Source organism: Clarias gariepinus, chromosome 20 (genome assembly GCF_024256425.1).
Source record: "Clarias gariepinus isolate MV-2021 ecotype Netherlands chromosome 20, CGAR_prim_01v2, whole genome shotgun sequence".
NCBI lineage: Eukaryota > Metazoa > Chordata > Actinopteri > Siluriformes > Clariidae > Clarias > Clarias gariepinus.
In genome coordinates, this window is record NC_071119.1 from 3,744,338 (window position 1) to 3,765,564 (window position 21,227).

At 43.4% G+C, this 21,227-nt stretch overlaps 1 protein-coding gene across 2 annotated transcripts in view; it reads right to left on the minus strand.

Moving 5' to 3' along the window:
• The window catches only part of LOC128508339 (uncharacterized), a 60,647-nt gene extending 39,989 nt beyond the window's left edge, over positions 1-20,658 (minus strand). Inside the window, exons 1-5 of one of the 2 annotated variants that reach the window (XM_053479629.1) lie at positions 20,611-20,658; positions 15,607-15,678; positions 14,585-14,674; positions 5,451-5,555; positions 1,558-1,647 (exon numbers count right to left, since the gene is read on the minus strand). In XM_053479629.1, the coding sequence (XP_053335604.1) occupies positions 1,558-1,647; positions 5,451-5,555; positions 14,585-14,674; positions 15,607-15,626 (305 nt within the window). In that variant the 5' untranslated portion in view covers positions 15,627-15,678; positions 20,611-20,658. The remainder of the gene's footprint in view (positions 1-1,557; positions 1,648-5,450; positions 5,556-14,584; positions 14,675-15,606; positions 15,679-20,610) is intronic. The other variant, XM_053479630.1, reaches the window with a different exon arrangement.
• Positions 20,659-21,227: the final 569 nt, after the last annotated feature.

Below are 21,227 nucleotides of genomic sequence, written 5' to 3' on the forward strand. Positions count from 1 at the left end.
TAAATATGGTCTAAGGAGTGTATAAATATATATATATATATATATATATATATATATATATATATATATATATATATATATATATTTTTTTTTTTTTTTTAATACAGTGGAAACTGTACAAACAAACACCAGTTATTTTCAAAGGTAAATTGCAGGTTAATTAGTTTTATTATTATTTCATATTTTGTATTAATTTTTTTATATTTATATTTTTGGGCTGTTCCATTTTTTTTATGGTGGAAATTCATCTTGATATACGAGTGTTTTTGTATACAAGCACGCTTCTGAAACGAATTGTGCTTGCAATCCAAGGTTCCACTGTATTCTTTAAAAGGTAATCTTGCAAGATTAACCAGTACTGTATACGGCGACCATTTATTGGGTACTTTAACCATTAGCAGTTTCTTCTTCTTTACTAAACCGGAGCCATGAAACATAGACAATGAGTAAGAGGGGAAACTTGGAGCAGTTAGAAACAGATGGTTTTAAAAAAAGAGGAAAATCAAGATGTTATTAAATGCAGCATAGAAAAGTCCCCCAAAGTGGATCAGTCACTGGTGCTGCAGGTGAATTGTCCCAGATCATGCTATGTGTCTTTGTCAGCGCATGTGTGTGGATGAGAGAAAAAGAGAGAGAGAGAGAGAGCGAGAGAGAGAGAGAAAGAGAGAGAGAAAGAGAGACAGAGAAAGGTGTCACATCTGAGCCACCTCAGCCCTGGGGAATAAGATCTGGTTCACCGAATTACTGAGCCGCCGCTTTGTCTCCCCCTAGTGTGTCTACGTGTGTACTTGTTCCCCATTAAGGTCTACTAACACCAAATTTAAATCACCTGTGTCTACCTCGTGTGTCACCCTATTTAAACCAGCAGAACCTTATGTATTGTGTCACTAACGCTGTGTGTGTGTGCGTGCGTGCGTGTGTTCCCTCTCCCCAGGGCTGAGCAGTGTCTGCAGGCGGAGGTAAGCACTCTGTTGGAGAGCCTTCTCAAAGGTCAATGTCAAGGCTGAGAGAATAGCCTATGTGTATATTTCAAGGAAGATCTGAGTTATTACTAGTTTCCCTTTTTTTCATGTGAGCCCGCCTGCAGACCCAGCCTGGCGAAACGACCACCGTGTCGTGTATTTTTGTTACTTCCTTTTTTTCTTTGAACTGAGTGATCAATAAATCTGTTATACTTTACCCTGCATCTGCGTTCGCCTGTTTCATAATGCAGGACATGACAAAAGGGAGACATTTCTCTCTCTCTCTTTCACTCTCTTAATTAGTTAACTTTTCTTATAAAGATGTAAAGTGCTACATTGTGTTGTGTAGGATTAAACTCGATGTAAATATTTTAATTACACTGTAAATAATGACATCTTTGGATAATAATATGTCACAGCCCTCACTCTGTGGCTGAAGCTTAGTGATTTTACTCATATCGTCAACAGACAATTGTTTTGAACATGAAAGCATGTGAAATTTGAAGTGTGGCATGAGAAGAACAGTGACTGCACAAGTCTTATTTTCGATGAGTGAGAGTTATAAAGTAAAATACAAAAAATTTATAACACAAACCTTTTGTGGAATCCGAAAGGTGGATCCATTGACTGCTCAGATTTGAAGGACATATCTGTCGGAGCTGGAGATGGTGCTTCAAGCTTTGTTCTGTGTTTAAAATAGAAATATTATTATACTCTTCATTTTCATGTAACATATAATATATATATATATATATATAAGATCTTAAAGGGGCCATACTGGTTTACTCAAAACCTTGTTGTGTGCCATGCACATCCATGCTCTGGAAATATATTTGTAAAAATATATTACTGGCATCTGAAAACGACTCAGGACTTGAGGTTTTAATTAAATGAATTTGGCTTTTACTTAAAATTTGACCTTAGAAAACCCAAAGCATAACCTTTCCTGTGTTTTTACGAAGAAATTTAAAACCTTTATTTGTTTAGTAAACAAAGATAATAAGCTTAAGTTATAAAGACATCAGGGGTAGAACTACACTCTGCAAGTTTAAAGATCTGGGCCTGTATAGGATCTGATAACAGGTCAAAGCTTCTCAGTAAAAAATCGCTCTTAACTGGCCAAAACTGTAGCAATGATGCAATGTGAGAACTCTGGAACGGTGTCCTAGCTGGTCAGGAGCAGTGAGGAAATGGTGTTCAGGCAGAAACGTGCACAGATAAGAGTCATTTTAGCAACATTTACTGACATGCAGCTCTACCTACCAAGCTACCTACCAAGCTCTCGCAATATACTACCAATATTGTGGTGCTGTCAAAACATTAATTAATAATACAGTGGAACCTTGGATTACAAGCATAATTCGTCCCGGAAGCAGACTCGTTTCCAAAACACTCGTAAATCAAAGCACATCTTTCTATAAGAAATAATGGAAATTAAAATAATTCGTTCCACAGCCCAAAAAAATAAATACATAAAAATTATTAACACAAAATATAAAGTAAAAATAAAACAAATTAACCTGCACGTTACCTTAAAAAAAGTAAAAATCTCGACAGATAAGTTTTTCCATTTATGCTCACAGGCGCTGTGTGTGTGTATTTCTCTCTCCTGCGCTGCTGAGTGTTGTGTTGTGTGTTTACACATTAAAGGCGAGAGAGAGAGAGAGAGTGATCCGGCACAGTGTCAAATTACGCGCGCACACACATCACACACACACTGCAGCGCAAGAGAAAGAAAAACACACACACACACACGGATGTTGATTATACCAATAGGAGACCAGCACTAAGACCCAGCTGGGTAGATGATTACCCGCAGCGCAAGAGAGAGAAAAACCGTTGGCTCAGTTGTGATCACGTGACGCTCGGCATCAAATCAAGAAGCGCATGCGTGATACTTGATACTTGGTGGTCGTAAACCAAGACAATGCTCGTTTTCCAAGTCAAAATGTATTTAAAATCGTTGCTTGTCTTGCAGAACACTCGTAAACCGAGGTTTCACTGTAATCTATTTCCCACTTCTTATGCACAATGGCAGGACAAATGAGCTAGGTTTTTTTTAAATCTGGATAAAAATTTGTGAATATGTGGATTTTAAGGAGTTGGATTTACCATCTTCCCATGTATTTTGACATTTTCAGGTGAGACATTGAAGCTCATCATTGTTTCATTGACTTTCCAATTTCACCATCGAAGATGCCTTGTGAGGACCTGTTACTTTTGGGATTACAACAGAATTCTTTAATAGCAAAACTTTATAATCAACTGCTCCCTTTTGATAAACTCGTACTTAATTGAAATTAAAACAAAATGGGAAGATGAATTGAAAATAGTGTTTCCAAAAGTGTGGTGTAAAGGGGAAATCGATAGAGCTAAATTTTACCCAAGTATTAGTGACAACTATGACAGATGTTATCATTCACCTTGCAATTTAAGTCACAGTCTTCTTTTGTCCATTGTTACGTAAGTTCTGGTGTGATTACTACAAAACTATGTCTGCAATCTTAAAAATAATAGTGATGTAAATCTTAAAATTAACATCAGTATTATGTTAAGATTACAGACGTAGTTTTGATGTAATGTTACCATTAATATCGACATTTGCAGTAGTGTAACAATTTTAATTTATCTCAGTACAACACAAAACAAGAAGATATTTTGGCCTTTACATCTTGGATAGCAAGGTGCTGTCTGTTAATTCTCTGGGAAATCAGCCCACCAACTGTATCTCAGTGTATTAAGGACGTGCTTTTTCATTTATTTTTTTTTAAATGTGTCGTAATCTTGCAATATTTATCAGTAGATGGCAACCATTTATTGGGTACTTTAACTATTTGCAGTTCCTCCCCCTTTACTAAACCCCTTTCATTCTTTCTTTTCTTTGTCTTTTCTTCCTTTTTTTATTTATTTGGATAAGCTGTTTATTTATCTATTTTTCTTGTTTGTTTACATTTTGTTGGTTATTTCTGTTTATGTCTATTTACCTCTGTAGTATTTTTAGATTTTTATGTGAAAATTTTTATTAAATTTCAAATATATTTTAGGATTTTAGCATAGTTTCATGTCCAGTTTTCAGTAAGTTTAGTGTCAAATACCCAGAAGGCCTCTGTGAAAGAAGAAAAGAAAAAAAGAGCAGGGTCTGCAGACACTTAAATTGGGGAAGTAGAAAATACATGGGCAGGAGGCAGAGACAGATTTAAAACAAAATGTCAATAAGTAAAAATATGACCTAATATAATATCTAAACTAACAATATACTAATATTACACATTTTATATTATTATACTTTTTTCTAAATCTAGTAGAAAACTCTAGAAAACTTAGAATGTGACCAAGGAGCATGACCTAAGGAAGACCCAAGGACATAAAGAGAAAAGATAAGGAACTGTAAGGGAGACATACAGTAGTGCAATGGAAAAGTAGAATAATTTTCGAATTTGCTTTTTTTTGCCAGAATACAGAACATAGATGGTCTTTAGATTTTTAGGAGAAATCTATGATTAGAACACAATGCCTACAAAATAAATTAACAACAGCAACAACCAAACAAAAGTAAACCTAAGATCATATAATACTAACTTTATAGTGATGTTAAAACTAAACCCATATTACTACAACTAACGCTATTACTCTATTACACCATATAACCAAAGCTGATAATGATTGTGTTCGTAACAAAAAATCCATATAGTATGTGCATTTTGTCAATGATTAAATCAAATCATATAGGTTAGGTATAAATCCATATATGTAGATGCATATTGTCAATGATTAAATCAAATAATGTAGGTTAAGGAAAAAAATATGATTCAAGAATAGAATAATATTGTAAGTCAAAACGTCTTAAAATTATTAAGGATCAAAGTGAAATACTTTAATGGACTCTAATAAAATAATCCTAAATTTTAATTATAAATAAGTTCAACTATTATATGGGAATATAATCTTGAAATTATAAATGGATAATAAATATATAATCAATAAAATAATAACTGACTTTAAGCATATTAAGGACAGGTGAGACATGACGGTAGTGAGATAATGGGGAGAAAAGTACAGAATTAGGAGTTACCACACCACTAGGCCAAACAAATTAACATAGATCAACAAGGAGGTGCAACAAGGTAGTGGTTCGGTATATAAATCATCTGAAATTAGGGAAGAGGGGAATTCTTTGAGGGCTTTGTGGGGGTGTCTGTCTTTCTGTATGGTACAGAACTGTCTATTTACATTTGTCTTTAATACATTTTTTGCTTTTTCTCTATTCAAAGTTGTTTGATTTTTGTTTCAAATTTGGTAAAATAAAAAAAATTGCCACAACAATGGAAAAGTTGTAGTACCATGTTTTTTTTTTCTCATTCTCTATTATACTGTATTTGTCAGGTTTGATTTGGTAGAAGAGTTATATAGTTTTGATTGTATAATTATAAACGCTTTTCCTAATAAAGAAGATAAAACATAAATTTGGCATCAAAACCATCTCCTTACCTCACATTACCTCCACTCAAGATACTTGGCCGGTGCATTGACTGGCTGCTTTCCATAGAGGAGTATGAAAGAGCTGGTGATGTAAGTCTCTCCAGATATACATTCCTGCTTAGAGATATAAACAATCTGATCAGTAATTATCATTTTATATAACATTAAAAAGTCAATAATTTGTTAACATGATAAATGTATACATTTTAAAAGTATATATAGAAAGTTATTGGCAAAAAAAATTTTGGTCAAAAGTGTAGACTCCCCAGAAATTAGGTGGAGGTGGAGAAATTAGCCTTAGTGACATCATACACAAATATTACAACTTAAAGCAAAATTACTTTCCGATACAGAAAATATAATTGTATGAAGGGAATGTGGTAGTGCAGGTGGAGACAGATAGGTGAGGCTGAAATCTAATGCGTAATGCTTTTCACCTGTAGCTCATTTTGAAGTTGATTTATCTTTGTTAGTTCTATATGAGAAAGAATCCTGGAGAGAACACTGAGCTGGAAAATAAAATTCACTATCGAGACTTACTATACATCCTGCTTCACATTCTTTGGGTCACAAATCTTTCACCAGGCCAAAATTATGTCCCAGAAAATACAAAAAAAAAACAAGGATTGTTTTAAACTCTCTGAGGGCGAGACACAGACATGAGACATATATCTACAGTATAGAAAGCTTGAAGTGTCTACTTTTAAATGTAGTAAGTCGTGTTAAAACCAAATATTGTTTGATAAAGTATGAAACCAACTAATTTCACAGTCTATTTTCACAGTCTGATCTAATTATTTTGAATGCCACAAGCTACTTTGGCTTTGTTATTACAATTGTCCATGTGAGACAAGCACGACATGTAAACACCCATCCCCACATACTGCCTTGTTTACAGATACCTGTCTTCGGTGCAAAGTAACAAATGAAGTGTAAATGCTTGAAATGTTGTAAATGCGTGGGGTCTACAGCCAATCAACAAGTATTTATGCATTCTATGGGCCATCAGCAGATATAGACACATAGGCTATTGTGTGAACATCAATTGCCCATCGGTTTGCTTTGGACAATGTATGCTAACCTTTTAATTTTTGTAAAAAAAAAAAAAAAAAATTGGCACGTGGCTGCACCACACTTGCCCTCAACAGCACCTCGCACAGGGACACGCAGGTGTCATTCAGTTCTCAGTTCAATCAAGAATCATACCGAGTACGTGCACAGACATATGATAAATATGTAATTGAGTTTACATTGTAAACACCAAAAATTGCTATCTTTGTTATGCATGGCCCTAAAATGACTGAAAATGATAAAATATTAAAATATGTATATTACTTTGTTACCTGAGTCTATTTAAACTGTTTTTTTGTTGTTGTTGTTGTTGTTGTTGTTTTTTAGAAAGTGCTGTGTCAACTCTGTGCCACAACACCAACACTCAGGCTTCCAAGGCAACTGCAAAGGGCCACAAATATAAACGGACAGATGTAAGCATCAATGAGATGTACGCTATATTGAACAAATTTTTTACAAGGCCATGGTGAAGCTGAGCTCCATCAGTGATTACTGGCAACAGAGCGGTGTTTTCGCTGTGCCTTTTCCAGCTACAGTTATGACAAGGGATAGATACTGGACAATTTCTTGAAATGTGCACATGAGTCACCCAGATGCAGACAAGGAGAATAACAGAAAGAGGGGCACAGCTGAACATGACCGTCTATTCAGGGTTAAACCTCTTTTCGACATGCTTGGAAAGCTATCTATCATCCTAGAAGTAATTTAGCTGTGGATGAGAGAATGGTGGCATGCAAAGCACACACAGGAATGATATAGTACATGAAAGCCAAGCCAAACAGGTGAGGTTTCAAGTTGTTTGTTCTTGCAGACTCCTCGAATGGATACACTGTGGACTTTTCTGTGTACACAGAAAAGAACATTTTTCCTACAGACCATGGACTACGATGTCCTACGATGCTGTGACATCTCTTTTGGACCATACATATCTGGGTTCTGGGTACAATGCGTACATGGACAAATTTTATACAAGCCCCAAGCTCCTGAAAATTTTTTTGCATATGGTTTGGTGCATGTGGGACTTACAGAGACAACAGGAAGGGCTGTCCCCAGAATGCAGATAATTCACTATCTAAAAAATCTGCCAGGGTGTCATGCACACTCGGAACGCGACCGGCACTAGGACCCGGAAGTTAAGCGGTCGCAAACCAGGAAGTATAAAAGAGGTAAACAAACCATAGCACCTCGCTCAGTCATTGAGTTTTGCCGATGCCACGTCTGATTCCTGCTTCTAACTGTGAGTACTCACCTTTTTGGTTTCAATTCCTGATCGAGTGTGTATTTATAGGACGCGGGTTAGATTGTGTCTTTCCCTTACTCCCCATCTGTGAGAGTCCTTAGACTAAAAGCGTGATTATCCTGCCTACTCGTGTTTCATCCGCGTTTGGGTTTACCATTCACGCTACAAAGGGCTAACCGCTAAAGCTACGTCTTCTGGTCATCTCAGGTTAGTTCTTGACAGAATGACTGAGCCTTCCGCGGTGAACCCAGCGGATTACGCGCACCTCTGCGATGTGGTTGATCAGCATGCCAAGCTCATCAACACGCTAACCGGGGAGATCGCTAATCTGCGCCGGGACCTCCAAGACGTCGCGGCCTTGCGCCGCGAGGTCGCGGAGCTCCGGCGGGAGAACGCGGATCTCCGGGCGGCTGTGGATAGCGCGGCTAGCCGGTCTCCCGTCGCGGCGGCCGCGGCGCCGCACCAACCCCCCCCCCCTCCTTCTGATGTATTTTTGGCACTTCCGGATAAATGGGACGGCACGGACGGGAAGTGTAATGTGTTTCTAACAGCGCTTGACTTGGTGTTTGAGTTCAATGCCACCAGGTACTCCACCGATCGGCTACGCATCGCGCTTCTGGTCTCGTTGCTATCCGGGCAGGCAGCTGAGTGGGCCACGGCAGTTCTCCGGGCGGATTCAGACACCGCGCACTCATATAACGAGTTCACCCGCCAACTCAGACTCACCTTCGAACACCCAGCGGGCGAGGTGGAGACCGACACCAAGCTCTACCATCTGCGGCAGGGAGGATCGTCCGTGAGCCGGTACGCTGCTGAGTTCCGGACCCTCGCTGTGCAGACCGACTGGGGAGATGCCGCGCTCCGGACATCCTTCTACGAGGGACTGGCTCCACGTATCAAAGACGAGCTCGCCGGGCGAGAGCTTCCTGCTACCCTGGAGGGGATGATCCAGCTCTCCCTCCGTATCGATCAACGCATCCTCTCTCGCCCGAAGCCAGCCCCTAGGACCCTGCCGCCTGCACCTACCTTCTCCTACACCACGCCACGACCACCTACTGCTTTCACCACCTCCACTACTGGACCTATCGGATCTCCACCTCCTGCCGTGGTTGACACCGGAGCCGGGGAACCCATGCAATTAGGACGCGCCTCCCTGACCGTGGCGGAACGCGAACGACGGTATCGAGAGGGGCTGTGTGCCTACTGTGGGTCGGCGGCGCACCACCGAGCTACTTGTCCAATTCGCCCGGGAAACGCGCAGCCCCGGTGAGTGGAAGGAGAGACTCACCGGGCCCCCTCCACCTCTCCTCCACAATCGACGCCACCATCTCACGTTTCACGGTTCAGGTAAACCTCCAAATTGGCCACAAACGAGTTCGAAGCGCCGCGTTCATCGACTCCGGTGCCGCGGGTAACTTCATTGACTCTAATTATGCCAAAGATTTGGGGGTGAGGACTGAGGCGTTATCCCAGCCGGTAAACATCACTTCGGTCGACGGTCGGCCCTTATCATCCAGCCCTATCACCCATCAGACCCAACCCATCACGCTCGCCATAGACCAACACCAGGAGCAGATCCAATTTCACCTTACCACCATCTCATCACCGCCCATCATCCTCGGCTATCCCTGGCTGTTACAGCATGACCCGATCATTTCGTGGACCCGGAACCGGATTCTCCAGTGGGGGCCGACCTGCACCGAACTCTGCCTACAGGCACGGACTGGGACGTGTTCCAGGGAGTCCGAGGCCCCCGACGTCGACACCAACGCCATCCCTATCGCCTATCGAGACCTGGCTGAAGTTTTTTGTAAGAAACGCGCCACCCATCTCCCGCCTCATCGCCCTTACGACCTGGCGATAGAACTTCAGCCGGGCTCCGTCCCTCCCCGCGGCCATCTCTATTCGCTATCCACCTCGGAGACGCAGGCGATGGAGGAATACGTCACCAACGCCCTCCGTCAGGGAACCATCCGGCCATCCACCTCGCCTGCCGCCGCGGGGTTCTTCTTCGTCAAGAAGAAAGGGGGCGAACTTCGCCCATGTGTCGACTATCGGGGGCTAAACAACATCACCATTAAGAACAGACATCCACTACCACTCACCAACTCAGCCCTGGACGCCCTTTCTGGTGCCACCATATTCACCAAGTTGGACCTCCGGAGCGCCTACAACTTGGTGCGCATCAGAGAGGGTGATGAGTGGAAGACGGCTTTCATCACACCCACCGGACATTATGAGAGCCTGGTCATACCATTTGGACTCTGCAACGCACCCTCGGCCTTCCAACAATTCATAAATGACGTCCTCCGAGACATGCTGGGCCGATGGGTGTTCGTCTACCTGGACGACATCCTCATCCACTCCCGCCACCTGGAGGAACATATCCAACACGTACGTGCTGTTTTAAAGAGATTGCTCGCTCACCAACTGTACTGCAAGCTGGAAAAATGTGCTTTTCACCAGCACTCCACCACGTTCCTGGGTTTTGTCATCTCGCCCCAGGGTGTGGCCATGGACCCGCAGAAGCTAGAAGCTGTACGTCACTGGCCCTTACCCAGGACACTCAAACAGCTTCAGCGGTTTCTCGGGTTTGCGAACTTCTATCGTCGCTTTATCCGGGGCTACAGTACAGTTGCAGCACCATTGACCACATTGACCAGGCCCTCACCTCACCCATTTCAGCTCAATCCCACCGCCATCTCAGCCTTCAAGGAACTCTGCCATCGTTTCACCACCGCCCCGATTCTTCTTCATCCGGATGCCAATAAACCCTTCGTTGTGGAGGTGGACGCGTCGGATGTGGGCGCCGGCGCGGTTCTCTCCCAGCGAGGTCCAGACCAGAAACTGCACCCTTGCAGTTTCTTCTCCAAAAAATTTGACCCCACTCAGCAGCGATACGGGGTAGGGGACCGCGAGCTGTTGGGCATAAAGTGGGCTTTGGAGGAATGGCGTCACTGGCTCCAGGGCGCCAGTGAGCCATTCATCGTCTGGACCGATCACCAAAACCTGATCACCATCAAGAACCTTAAGCAGCTCAATCCACGACAGGCACGGTGGGCACTATTTTTCGAACAATATAATTTCCATCTTTCTTACCGTCCGGGGTCGAAGAACACCAAAGCCGACGCCCTATCACGCCAGTATGAGGACGACCTCCCCCGGACGGAACCCGTGCCTGTCATCCACCCATCCCGAATCCTCGCACCCCTCCACTGGGATTTGGAGACCAGGGTCCGCCAGGCACAGGCGGCGGAGACCGAACCGGCAGGTGTGCCGCCTGGACGACTCTACGTACCCCAACAGCTGCGAGCGGAGGTTCTCCAATGGGGGCATTCGTCCACCATCGCCGGACATTCTGGGGCGCGACGAACCTTATCATTTATCCAACGAGCGTTCTGGTGGCCCTCCTTGAGGAGAGACGTCCGCGAGTTCGTTCAGGCGTGCCCGGTGTGCGCCAGGGCAAAAGACACAAACCAACCAACTCCAGGAGAACTCCAACCACTCCCAGTTCCTCGACGGCCCTGGACGCACATCGCCCTGGATTTCATCACGGGCCTGCCGGTTTCAGAAGGTAAGGACACCATTTTAACCATCGTTGATCGGTTCTCCAAGGCCGTGCACCTGGTGGCCCTAGCCGGACTCCCATCAGCTAAAGACACCGCAGAATTGATTTTGGAACACGTAGTCCGACTGCATGGGTTCCCAAAGGACATCGTCTCGGACAGAGGGCCCCAGTTCACAGCCCGGTTCTGGAAGGCCTTCTGCCGTCTGATCAATTCCACCTGTAGTCTGTCGTCCGGTTACCATCCCCAGACTAATGGTCAGACGGAACGGACCAACCAACAATTGGAGCGCTACCTGAGATGTTTCGTGTCCGATCGCCAGCGCTCCTGGGCCCGCTACCTCAAATGGGCCGAACTGTCCCACAACCTACACGTCTCCTCAGCCACCAACCTAAGCCCATTTGAGGTGTGCCATGGTTTCCATCCTCCCATGTTCGACCATCAAGAACCGGAGGTTGACGTACCATCGGCCCAACAGTTGGTCCGTAGGTGTCGGCAGATATGGAATCAAGCGAATCGCGCCATCCAGCGAGCCAACACCAGCTACGTCGCCCAGCATCGCCGCCGACACCCACCGGGACGGTTGTACCACGTAGGTGACAAGGTATGGCTATCAACTAAAAACCTCCATCTGCACACCGAATCAAGAAAACTATCACCAAGGTTCATCGGACCATACCGCATCACGTTACGGATTAACCCTGTCACCTACCGGCTCCAGCTGCCTGCGGCGCTCCGGATCCACCCAGTCTTCCATACATCACAGCTAAAACCCTTCATCACTTCACCTCTGGTTCCACCCACCCCCCCTGCTCCTCCTCCCCGAATCATTGACGGCGGTCCCGCTTACACCGTGCGACGAATCCTCGATTCGCGACCTCGGGGCAGGGGCACCCAGTACCTGGTCGATTGGGAAGGCTACGGCCCCGAGGAGCGATCTTGGGTCCCAGCACGGTTCATCCTCGATCCTGAGCTCATCCGGGACTACCGTCACAGGGTATCCTCCACCTCAGGACCGTCTGGAGCCGGTCCTGGACAGGGGGGTACTGTCATGCACACTCGGAACGCGACCGGCACTAGGACCCGGAAGTTAAGCGGTCGCAAACCAGGAAGTATAAAAGAGGTAAACAAACCATAGCACCTCGCTCAGTCATTGAGTTTTGCCGATGCCACGTCTGATTCCTGCTTCTAACTGTGAGTACTCACCTTTTTGGTTTCAATTCCTGATCGAGTGTGTATTTATAGGACGCGGGTTAGATTGTGTCTTTCCCTTACTCCCCATCTGTGAGAGTCCTTAGACTAAAAGCGTGATTATCCTGCCTACTCGTGTTTCATCCGCGTTTGGGTTTACCATTCACGCTACAAAGGGCTAACCGCTAAAGCTACGTCTTCTGGTCATCTCAGGTTAGTTCTTGACACAGGGATCCATCAGATGGATTCGGGATGGGCCTCTTGTATTTGTGAAGAGAAGTATCTGTCTGTTCTACCATTCATTCTGCTTATACTGGGGATATTATGCAGAGAAGGGTAAAATCACAAGATACATGGATGACAAAAACATTTCCATGTCCTGCACCTGTGACTGCCTACAATCAGCACATGGGGGGGCGTTGACCTGTCTGATCAGCTGTTGCAGTATTACACAACACAGCACAAAACTATGAAGTGGTACAGAAAGTTTTTTTACCCCTCTTGGACATTGCTGCCACGAATGCTTTTATAGCTTTATACCCCTATCTCACCTATGCAGTTTGACTCATGGTGAGATGCGGAGTTAGGCACCGTGAGTCGCCGCGATTGCCCGCCGATGTTCCGCTAACCTTTCGCGAAGTTCTGTAAGGACTGCTAGGACCGGCAAAAAAATGTAACATGTTTAGTTTTTCCCGCGGAAAGATGGAAACGTACTCACAGCGCCAAAAACCAGCGGTGAATCATGATGAACCGTACTTATGGCCACCGCGCGAAACCGCGTAGGTGAGATAGGGGTATAATACAGAGCTATATGGTAACTTGTCCCATAAAAGCTGTTTGGTGTATCACAGAAAGCAACACCAAAACAGACCAATAGTGACAATATACAGTACCAGTTCCAGGTATGGAGATATCCTCAGCTGACAGGAATATGGCCACTGCTGGTCGCTGTTGCTGTGTGCATTGCAAAGCAGTGCACAGTAAAAGGCATTTAACTCCATGGAAATGCAATAGGCATGCAATGTTCACTCATGTCTTTAGATGAACAGAAACTGTTTTCAAGAGGGGCACAAAGATGTGTGACTGTGTTTAGGTGTGTGTGTGTGTGTGTGTGTGTGGTCTGTTGACCACCTCCCACTGACCACAAGGCTGCAAAGGTCATCAGTGTCCCTTTCTCCTCCTTGATGCCCTGAATTTCGTACCACTACATAAAAACTTACACATAACACAACATGTATTTATGTACAACACATCATGTAAGTGAGTAGGTGCCGCATAGATGGGTAAGTGGGCTTTTACAAACCACCTGCCTTCTGTAATACTCTCGTCTTTCCCTGTGTATACTAAACACAATTGATTTCATTGCATTGTCTCTGTTTGCACTGTTTTGCCTTGTTTTTGAGTCTTTGAGTCTTGTTACATTGTTTCTTTAGGCTGCCTCACATCATTCTACCTTGATGGGAGAACATTAGCCAGTGGGGGAGTGTCTTTTGTCTCTCCAGGTGTGAATTGCATAAATATTCATGGACCTTGTCACTCTCACGCATACAGCAGTAAATCATTGTAATGTTTTCTGTGAATGAGAGAATAGAATAATTTTCACATAATCGTGAAGTAAATATTCTAGCCTACAAGACTGGTTACTCAAAAGTCTTATTCAGGCCCATGCAGTGTGTTTTTTTTTTTTGGACCATATTTCAGTTAAATGTTTTCCCAAAAAACGTACTAACCACGCATAATATTTTTTTCTTAAAAAACGCAAGCATGTACATCCATCTTTCTCACATACTATTGTTGCTTTGTTGCATTATAGCTGAAATAAGCACAAATGTCAGGGCATTTCAAAACATCTCAGGGGCCCCGAAATCACCTTAGACCCCAGAGAGATGGTTAAAAACAATCCTATTTAACCAACATTTATAACAGGACTACCAACTTTTTAGAAAAGTTTAGACTAAGATCCTAAAAGTACGGGCATTGGTTCTGTGCATAGATTAGATTAGATAAAAAAAAAAACATTAGATTCAACATTGTCATTGTGCAGAGTACATGTACAAAAAATATATTACACAAACCTTGTGTGGAATCCGAAAGGTGGATCCATTGACTGCTCAGATTTATAGGACATATCTGTCGGAGCTGGAGATGGTGCTTCAAGCTTGGTTCTGTGTTTAAAATAGAAATATTATTATAATATTTATGTTCATGTAATGTACAGTATATATTAATTTATTTAATCTAAAGGGGGCCATAACGCATTTTTTTACTCAAAAACTTGTTGTGTGCCACGAACATCCATGCTCTATATTTGTAAAATATATTACTGGCATCTGATTACATCCCAGGACTTGTACCTACTGTAAGGGGTGCATCTATTAACTAAAGTTGACTTTTACTTAAATTTTTACCTTTTTTAACCCAAAGCATAACCTTTCCTGTGTTTTTAGGAAGAAATATAAAACCTTTAATTTTTTTTTAGTAAACAAAGATAATAATCTTAAGCTATAAAGACATCAGGGGTAGAACTACACTCTGCAAGTTTAAAGATCTGGGCCCATATTGACAGTACAAAGCGTCTCACAGAAAAATCGTGGCCAAAACCTCAGCAGTGATGCAATGTGAGAACTCTGGAGGTGACCTAGCTGGTCAGGAGCAGTGAGGAAATGGTGTTCAGGCAGAAACGTGCACAGATATAAGTTATTGTTGCAACATTGACTGACATGCAGCTCCTAAAAATGCATGTGAACAAAAAATTTTATACTTTTTTAAACACTTGACATGCAACAGGTCCGTTAATTAATATTTCATATGCTGTCTTCACAGATGACTGCTGCGTTTTCTTTTTTTTTTTAGTAACAGCATGCTGTGAAACTGGGTTTGATTTGGGTTTGTCGGAAATAATAAATTAAACTTTTAAAATATTCACTTATGTAAACCAAAAAAAGTATCACATCATGCATTATCACAGGATGCAACATTGGTCTTCGATTTAATATATACATATAGTATTATTTATGTTTGTGTTTTTGTTAGTTTTTCGGCTGCATATGTAAGCATATAATTGTTTTTTAGGAAAAACAACTAATAATTAACTCACCTAAGGTCTGGCATGGTCATCCTTATCACTCATCTGAACAGTCGACTGGTCACTCCTGGAAGAAGGAAGTTTCTAAAATATACACAAAGTTTACTGTTATTACATTACTGAGCTAATAAGGTGACCGCCATGTAATGGGTACCGCTATGTTTGAAACTTTTCAGCAACATGAACAACAGCCTGTAGATATTTCTACAAACACCGTGTTCAAACAACAGTTTGGTATGTGGCTCATGAGGGGTTTATCCCTGAAAGGTCAAATATCCTTATCCAAAACTAAAGGCTTATCAATGCTTAGTCTACCCACACAAAGTATAAAATGTCCCAAATTCCTTTATTAAACACACACTCCATTACTTAACGTTGTGTGAAAAAAAGCCTCATTTCTTAAATATAAATATCTAATACAAAAAATTGTGTCTGGAAAAACTGGTGGCATTAAATTCTTTCTCAAATGTGATTTTTGATGAGAACAAACTTCTTACTTAAATTCCAGTTTTTTACAGGCAAGCACTTTTATGTTGGCTTCTTAATTATAAAAAACGCCCCACACCCCCTTTTTAAATATTTTTCTATGACAACTGTGTTTTAAAAAAATAATATTCTCTCTGTTTCACTGTTGGTAAATGACAATGGTCACTTGCTTACTTGGAACCCTTGAAGAATTTTAATATCCCATTACCTGCACTAGGATACAGTATAGTATTTAATGCTGTATTATTGGTACAAGGCAGCATTGTAGATTAAAAAAAAAGTCAATGCTTAATACTCTTATTGCCTTAAATATCAACAAATATAATAAATATTTATTTTAAATACTTATTTCCCACCATAAATTACTTATGAATTATTTAAAAATCCTACAATGTAATTTTCTTTTTTTTTATTTTTTCTCTCATAGTTGATATATATCTATGATGAAAATTACAGGCCTCCCTCATCTTTTTAAGTGGGAGAACGTGCACAATTGGTGGATGTTTTAGTACCCTTTTTGCCCCACTGTATGTATATATATAGTTACCATTGTGTTACATACTGTGGCGTGGGCGGGGCGGCGGCTGACGACCAGCATGCCAGCACTGGTTTTGTGTGTTCACCCTGTTGGGGAAAGGTGTTTGGGGTAGTGGCTTCGGCCCTGTTTGTGTGTGGAGGTGTGTGTGACCTTTTGAATGTGCTCCTGTTCATGCTTAGGCTGAATTGGATGTAGGTTCTCGTGTGAATGTGCTGCTCATGCCATACATGCTGTGTACAAAATAAAGTACTCCCAGCCATTGCATTGGCCAGCAATTAAGCTCACTCGTCTCTCCAACGTCCTTTCCAGCAGTAAAATGTTACATTGGTGACACGGCGACCAAAGCGGAGCAGCGAGATAAAGATCCCAGCACTGGATCTCGGGGCGGAGCCCAACGTTGACGCTGCGCAATCGCCGGAGCAAGCTACAGCTCCGTGCGAAGCGACCTGCAGCTGTGCCTTCCTTCCTACAACGGCGCCGTTGAACCCCACGCATTCCTCGCCCAAGTAGAGCTAGCCACCGACTCTGCGGGCTGGTCCCCGGCAGAAACAGCCGTCCAGGTAGCTCTCTCGCTGGAAGGCGACGTGCTCCGGCCGCTGAAAGACCTCCGGACTGATGAATGGAAGGACTAGGCAAAGCTACGGGAGTCGCTCCACCCGATTTGGTGCGGGTGACCGTAAGGAGCGTGCGAGGAGCTGGCGGTCCACCGGGGCTATCCGGAATTCAAGCGCGACGGGAAGAGCTAGCTCGTCGCGCATTTGTCCGGGGACTCTGACCACCACGGCTCCGCGAGCACATCAGGTTAGCGGCACCAGCTTCCCTTTCCGAGGCGCTGCGCGAGGCCGAGCGCGCTGAGCCCATAATGCTGGAACATCCGAGCGACCGCCCGCAGCTCAGTGGCGCTGAGTAGGTGAACCTAGCCGAGGACAGGGGTACCCGTCGCGGCTAGGCAATGAGCAAGTCTCAGAGGTTTCACGGCGATGCCGAGGCACGGGTCCTCAGAACTACCATTGCAACGTCCTCAGGCCTGAGGGACAGCATACGCCAGCAGCCACTAAACTAAGGGGAAGCCGCTTCCCACAACCGTTCTTGCTCCCACAACTGGTGGATTCAACTTCCGTTCTAGACATGTAGGACATCGCACTGGGATTTACGTCAACTGTGTGCTGGACGGCGTCTTGCTGCGGGCGCTCAGGGACACTGGCTCCACTGTTTCACTGGTGCGCTTTGGATTACTTGGACAAAGCGAGCGCGTTTGCAGACTGCCTGATCCCGCCTTCAACATTCGCACCGTTACAGGGGGCTACGTGAAGGTACGGGCGTGTCGCACGGTGCGAGTCCAAATAGGTGAGCCTTTGTGGAGAATATTGAGGAGGACTGCATTTTGGGGTTGGACATTTTGGAGAGATGGGGTGCGGTGCTGAATTTGGCTAACGGAACTCTGCGTGGTAACTTCGGGTTAGCCAGATTGCTAACACCCAAACCACAGCCAGACATGTTAGTAGCACACACCCAGGGGGGGGGGGAACTTCCAGTAGCAGACCGAGCGGAACACCTACACGCTAACGCCGGCGCTTTATCCTGACGGCCAGGCAGCAAAGTGCGTGGTCGGTACTGCGAGCAATTGGAGCACCGTGGCGACGTAGAACCCTCGACTCCGTACATTCTCTCCGTGCAGTCCTCCAGGCTCTCCGGCGGTGATCAGCCATCCAAGCCAGCGTGCAGCCGAGTTACTGCATCACCCAGAGCATCACCCGTAGTTGCTTTGCCGGTGTCACAGCTGGACCGTGATCTGCTCATCGTCAAGCAGGAGAAGGGCTCCACCCAGCGCTCGCGGGCACCTCTGCAGGACTTTCGGGTGGGGGCACCTATGGAGCTTATGGGCGTGGACACTCACAGCCGGGGGCGAGATTTTACTACTGGAGAGCAGGTATGGGTGTGTTCCTTGTTTTGAGATTGTTCGAAAAACTGTGGTTTGGTTATTTGCAAGAGTTCGTAATGTTACTGTAGGACAAAATGGTGGTGTATGTGCAGTGGGGACGTAGTACGTGTGCAGGCCCGGACTGGCCATCAGGAGCACCGGGAGGATTCCCTCGTGACATTGTTACGTTATGTTAACTCCGCGTCCCCCCAGAGTGGCAAAGTGTTTAAACAGACATGCTAGGATGGTTTTCACGGGGGTGGGGTTAAGAAAACTTATCTCGATGGGGAAACCAACTTTGACACAACACCTGTGTTTTTTTTACCGCTAAGTGTATAAAAGCCGCGCCCCTACAATCTAACCGCGGCTTGATGACTAACCATGTGGTCTGACTTTTCTGTATGGAACTTCAGTGAATCATATAAAAAGCTCTGAGTCAACAGCAGCCATATTCCCAGATCAGTATATATAGATATATAACCTGTTTTATATCTGTATGTGTCTTTGTTATAGAGTATTTATAGAGTATTTACCAGAGGTGGGACAAAGTCATTGTTTGGCAAGTCACAAGTAAGGCTCAATTCATTGCCCTCAAGTCCCGAGTCAAGTCCCGAGTCAAGTCCCGAGTCAAGACAGGCAAGTCCCGAGTCAAGTCCCAAGTCAAAGCCAACAAGTCTCAAGTCAAGTCCGAAGTTCTACGGTTTGACTTTCGAGTCTTTTCAAGTCTTTTTAGCAGAAAAATAAAATGTATACAGATTATGTATGGTTGTAAGATCTGTATTTATTAACCAAACCTTTTTTTTATGAAAGAACATTGCTCAGATACATAAAAATACAAATGTTAGTAAATGCTAGTAGCAATGTAAAATGGTAGCACATGTTCTCAATGAAGTAGGCTACTTCATACAAACAATAACGTTGTTTTCTTCACATAACATTAAAGAACTTTGCTCCCTACCTTGTGTGATACACTCACGTAGGCTACCTCATACAAACAATCCGGTGCTGTGTCGAAGTTGGTTCCCCCATCAGGATGCGTTTTTTTAGCCCCACCCCCGTGAAAAGGCCACAGGGAACGCGCATTTAGGAGAAGGCTCGCCCACGAAAGGTTATGCGCGGACCACTGAGATTCTACAGAGCGCGGTAAAGAATAAAAAGGACAGTTAGTGTTTTTTAATCCCTGATCCTGATCCCTAATCCTTTTTTAATCAGTGGTCCGCGCATATAGCCAATTTTTTATAGCCAAACGAAGCTACCTTCGGTATCATTTCGTGAACTGGCGCGTTCACGTTGTTGTCACGTGTTGGACGCTGTCGAATCAAAATAATCTACGGTACTTTGATTGGATGTCGTGCCGAACGCGCGCATGCTCTCTGTCACACACACGCGCACAGACACATAAACAGAGATAGAGCGGTCCGTGTTAACATACTTTTTATCAACTTTTTATCTTTGGGCTTTTTATGGGAAGTAGCAAGTCTTTACAAGTCAATAGGCGCAAGTCCAAGTGAAAGTCATGAGTTATTTATGTTAAAGTCCAAGTCGAGTTGCAAGTCTTTTTATATTTTGTCAAGTCGAGTCTAAAGTCATCAAATTTATGACTCGAGTCTGACTCGAGTCCAAGTCACATGACTCGAGTCCACACCTCTGGTATTTACTCTCTAAATACAGTCATTTGTATATGAAACTAAATGAATCGCGACTTGCGACTCGGCTCCCAAGATTCACCCAAAAGAACCGATTCACTTTGCAGGTTATGCAAACAAACACCCGCACACAACACAATGATGTGTAGAAAAAATATGTTATTAAAGGATTGAGAAAAAAGTTACATCCTTAAAAAAAGACGTAAGTAAAATAATAATTTATTCATGTATGGCCGCACTCAAGACTTCAGCGAGGTCCTGCGAACAGACAAACCTACTTCCGGATTGGGACTGACTTACGACTGATCCTAATGTACAGCCATGTTCCACAGGATACAACAGCATATAATGATAATAAACATAATAAATAAAGTAAACAGTGCAAAAAAAAATTTACATGAGAACCCATGTTTTGTTTGATTTACCCTGCCAAGGCGCGTTGGATTTGGTGATCTGTCCGATATGGATCCGTGGCGGAGAATCTGGGTTGCCAGGTCTATCACCTACAGTGTAAATACGGTACATTAATTAAATCTCATGAACAAGTCTAATACACATGAATACGTATACACATGTGAATGGTAGTAGGGTTCTGCATAAAATATGGGTAAAAAAAAATAAAATTAAAATGGAATTTAAAAAGTGCTTATTCTTTTTTTATGGGTATGAATTATGTGAAATATAACCCCCACCCATTTTGAATGTTTTCAAACACTGGATTTGGTAAATTTTAATTGCTCGTACCACTTAATTAATATGTTATATTGATATATATAATTTCAACATGCACAGTAACACTTAAATTGGTGTATGCTTACTTCATATATTCAAATAAGCAATAACTAAATTAAATACATATTCTATGGTTTACTGTAAACAAGCAGACATTTTGTCTGTCTGCCAATATTTTCATGTAATAATGTACATTTTTTTCTCTTGGTGCCTACGTTTCCTACACTGACTTACAGCAGTGGAACGAGTTAAACAAGTACAAGGAACATGATCAGAGAGTTGGCAATGCAGAATCTGAAAGTCAGATGTG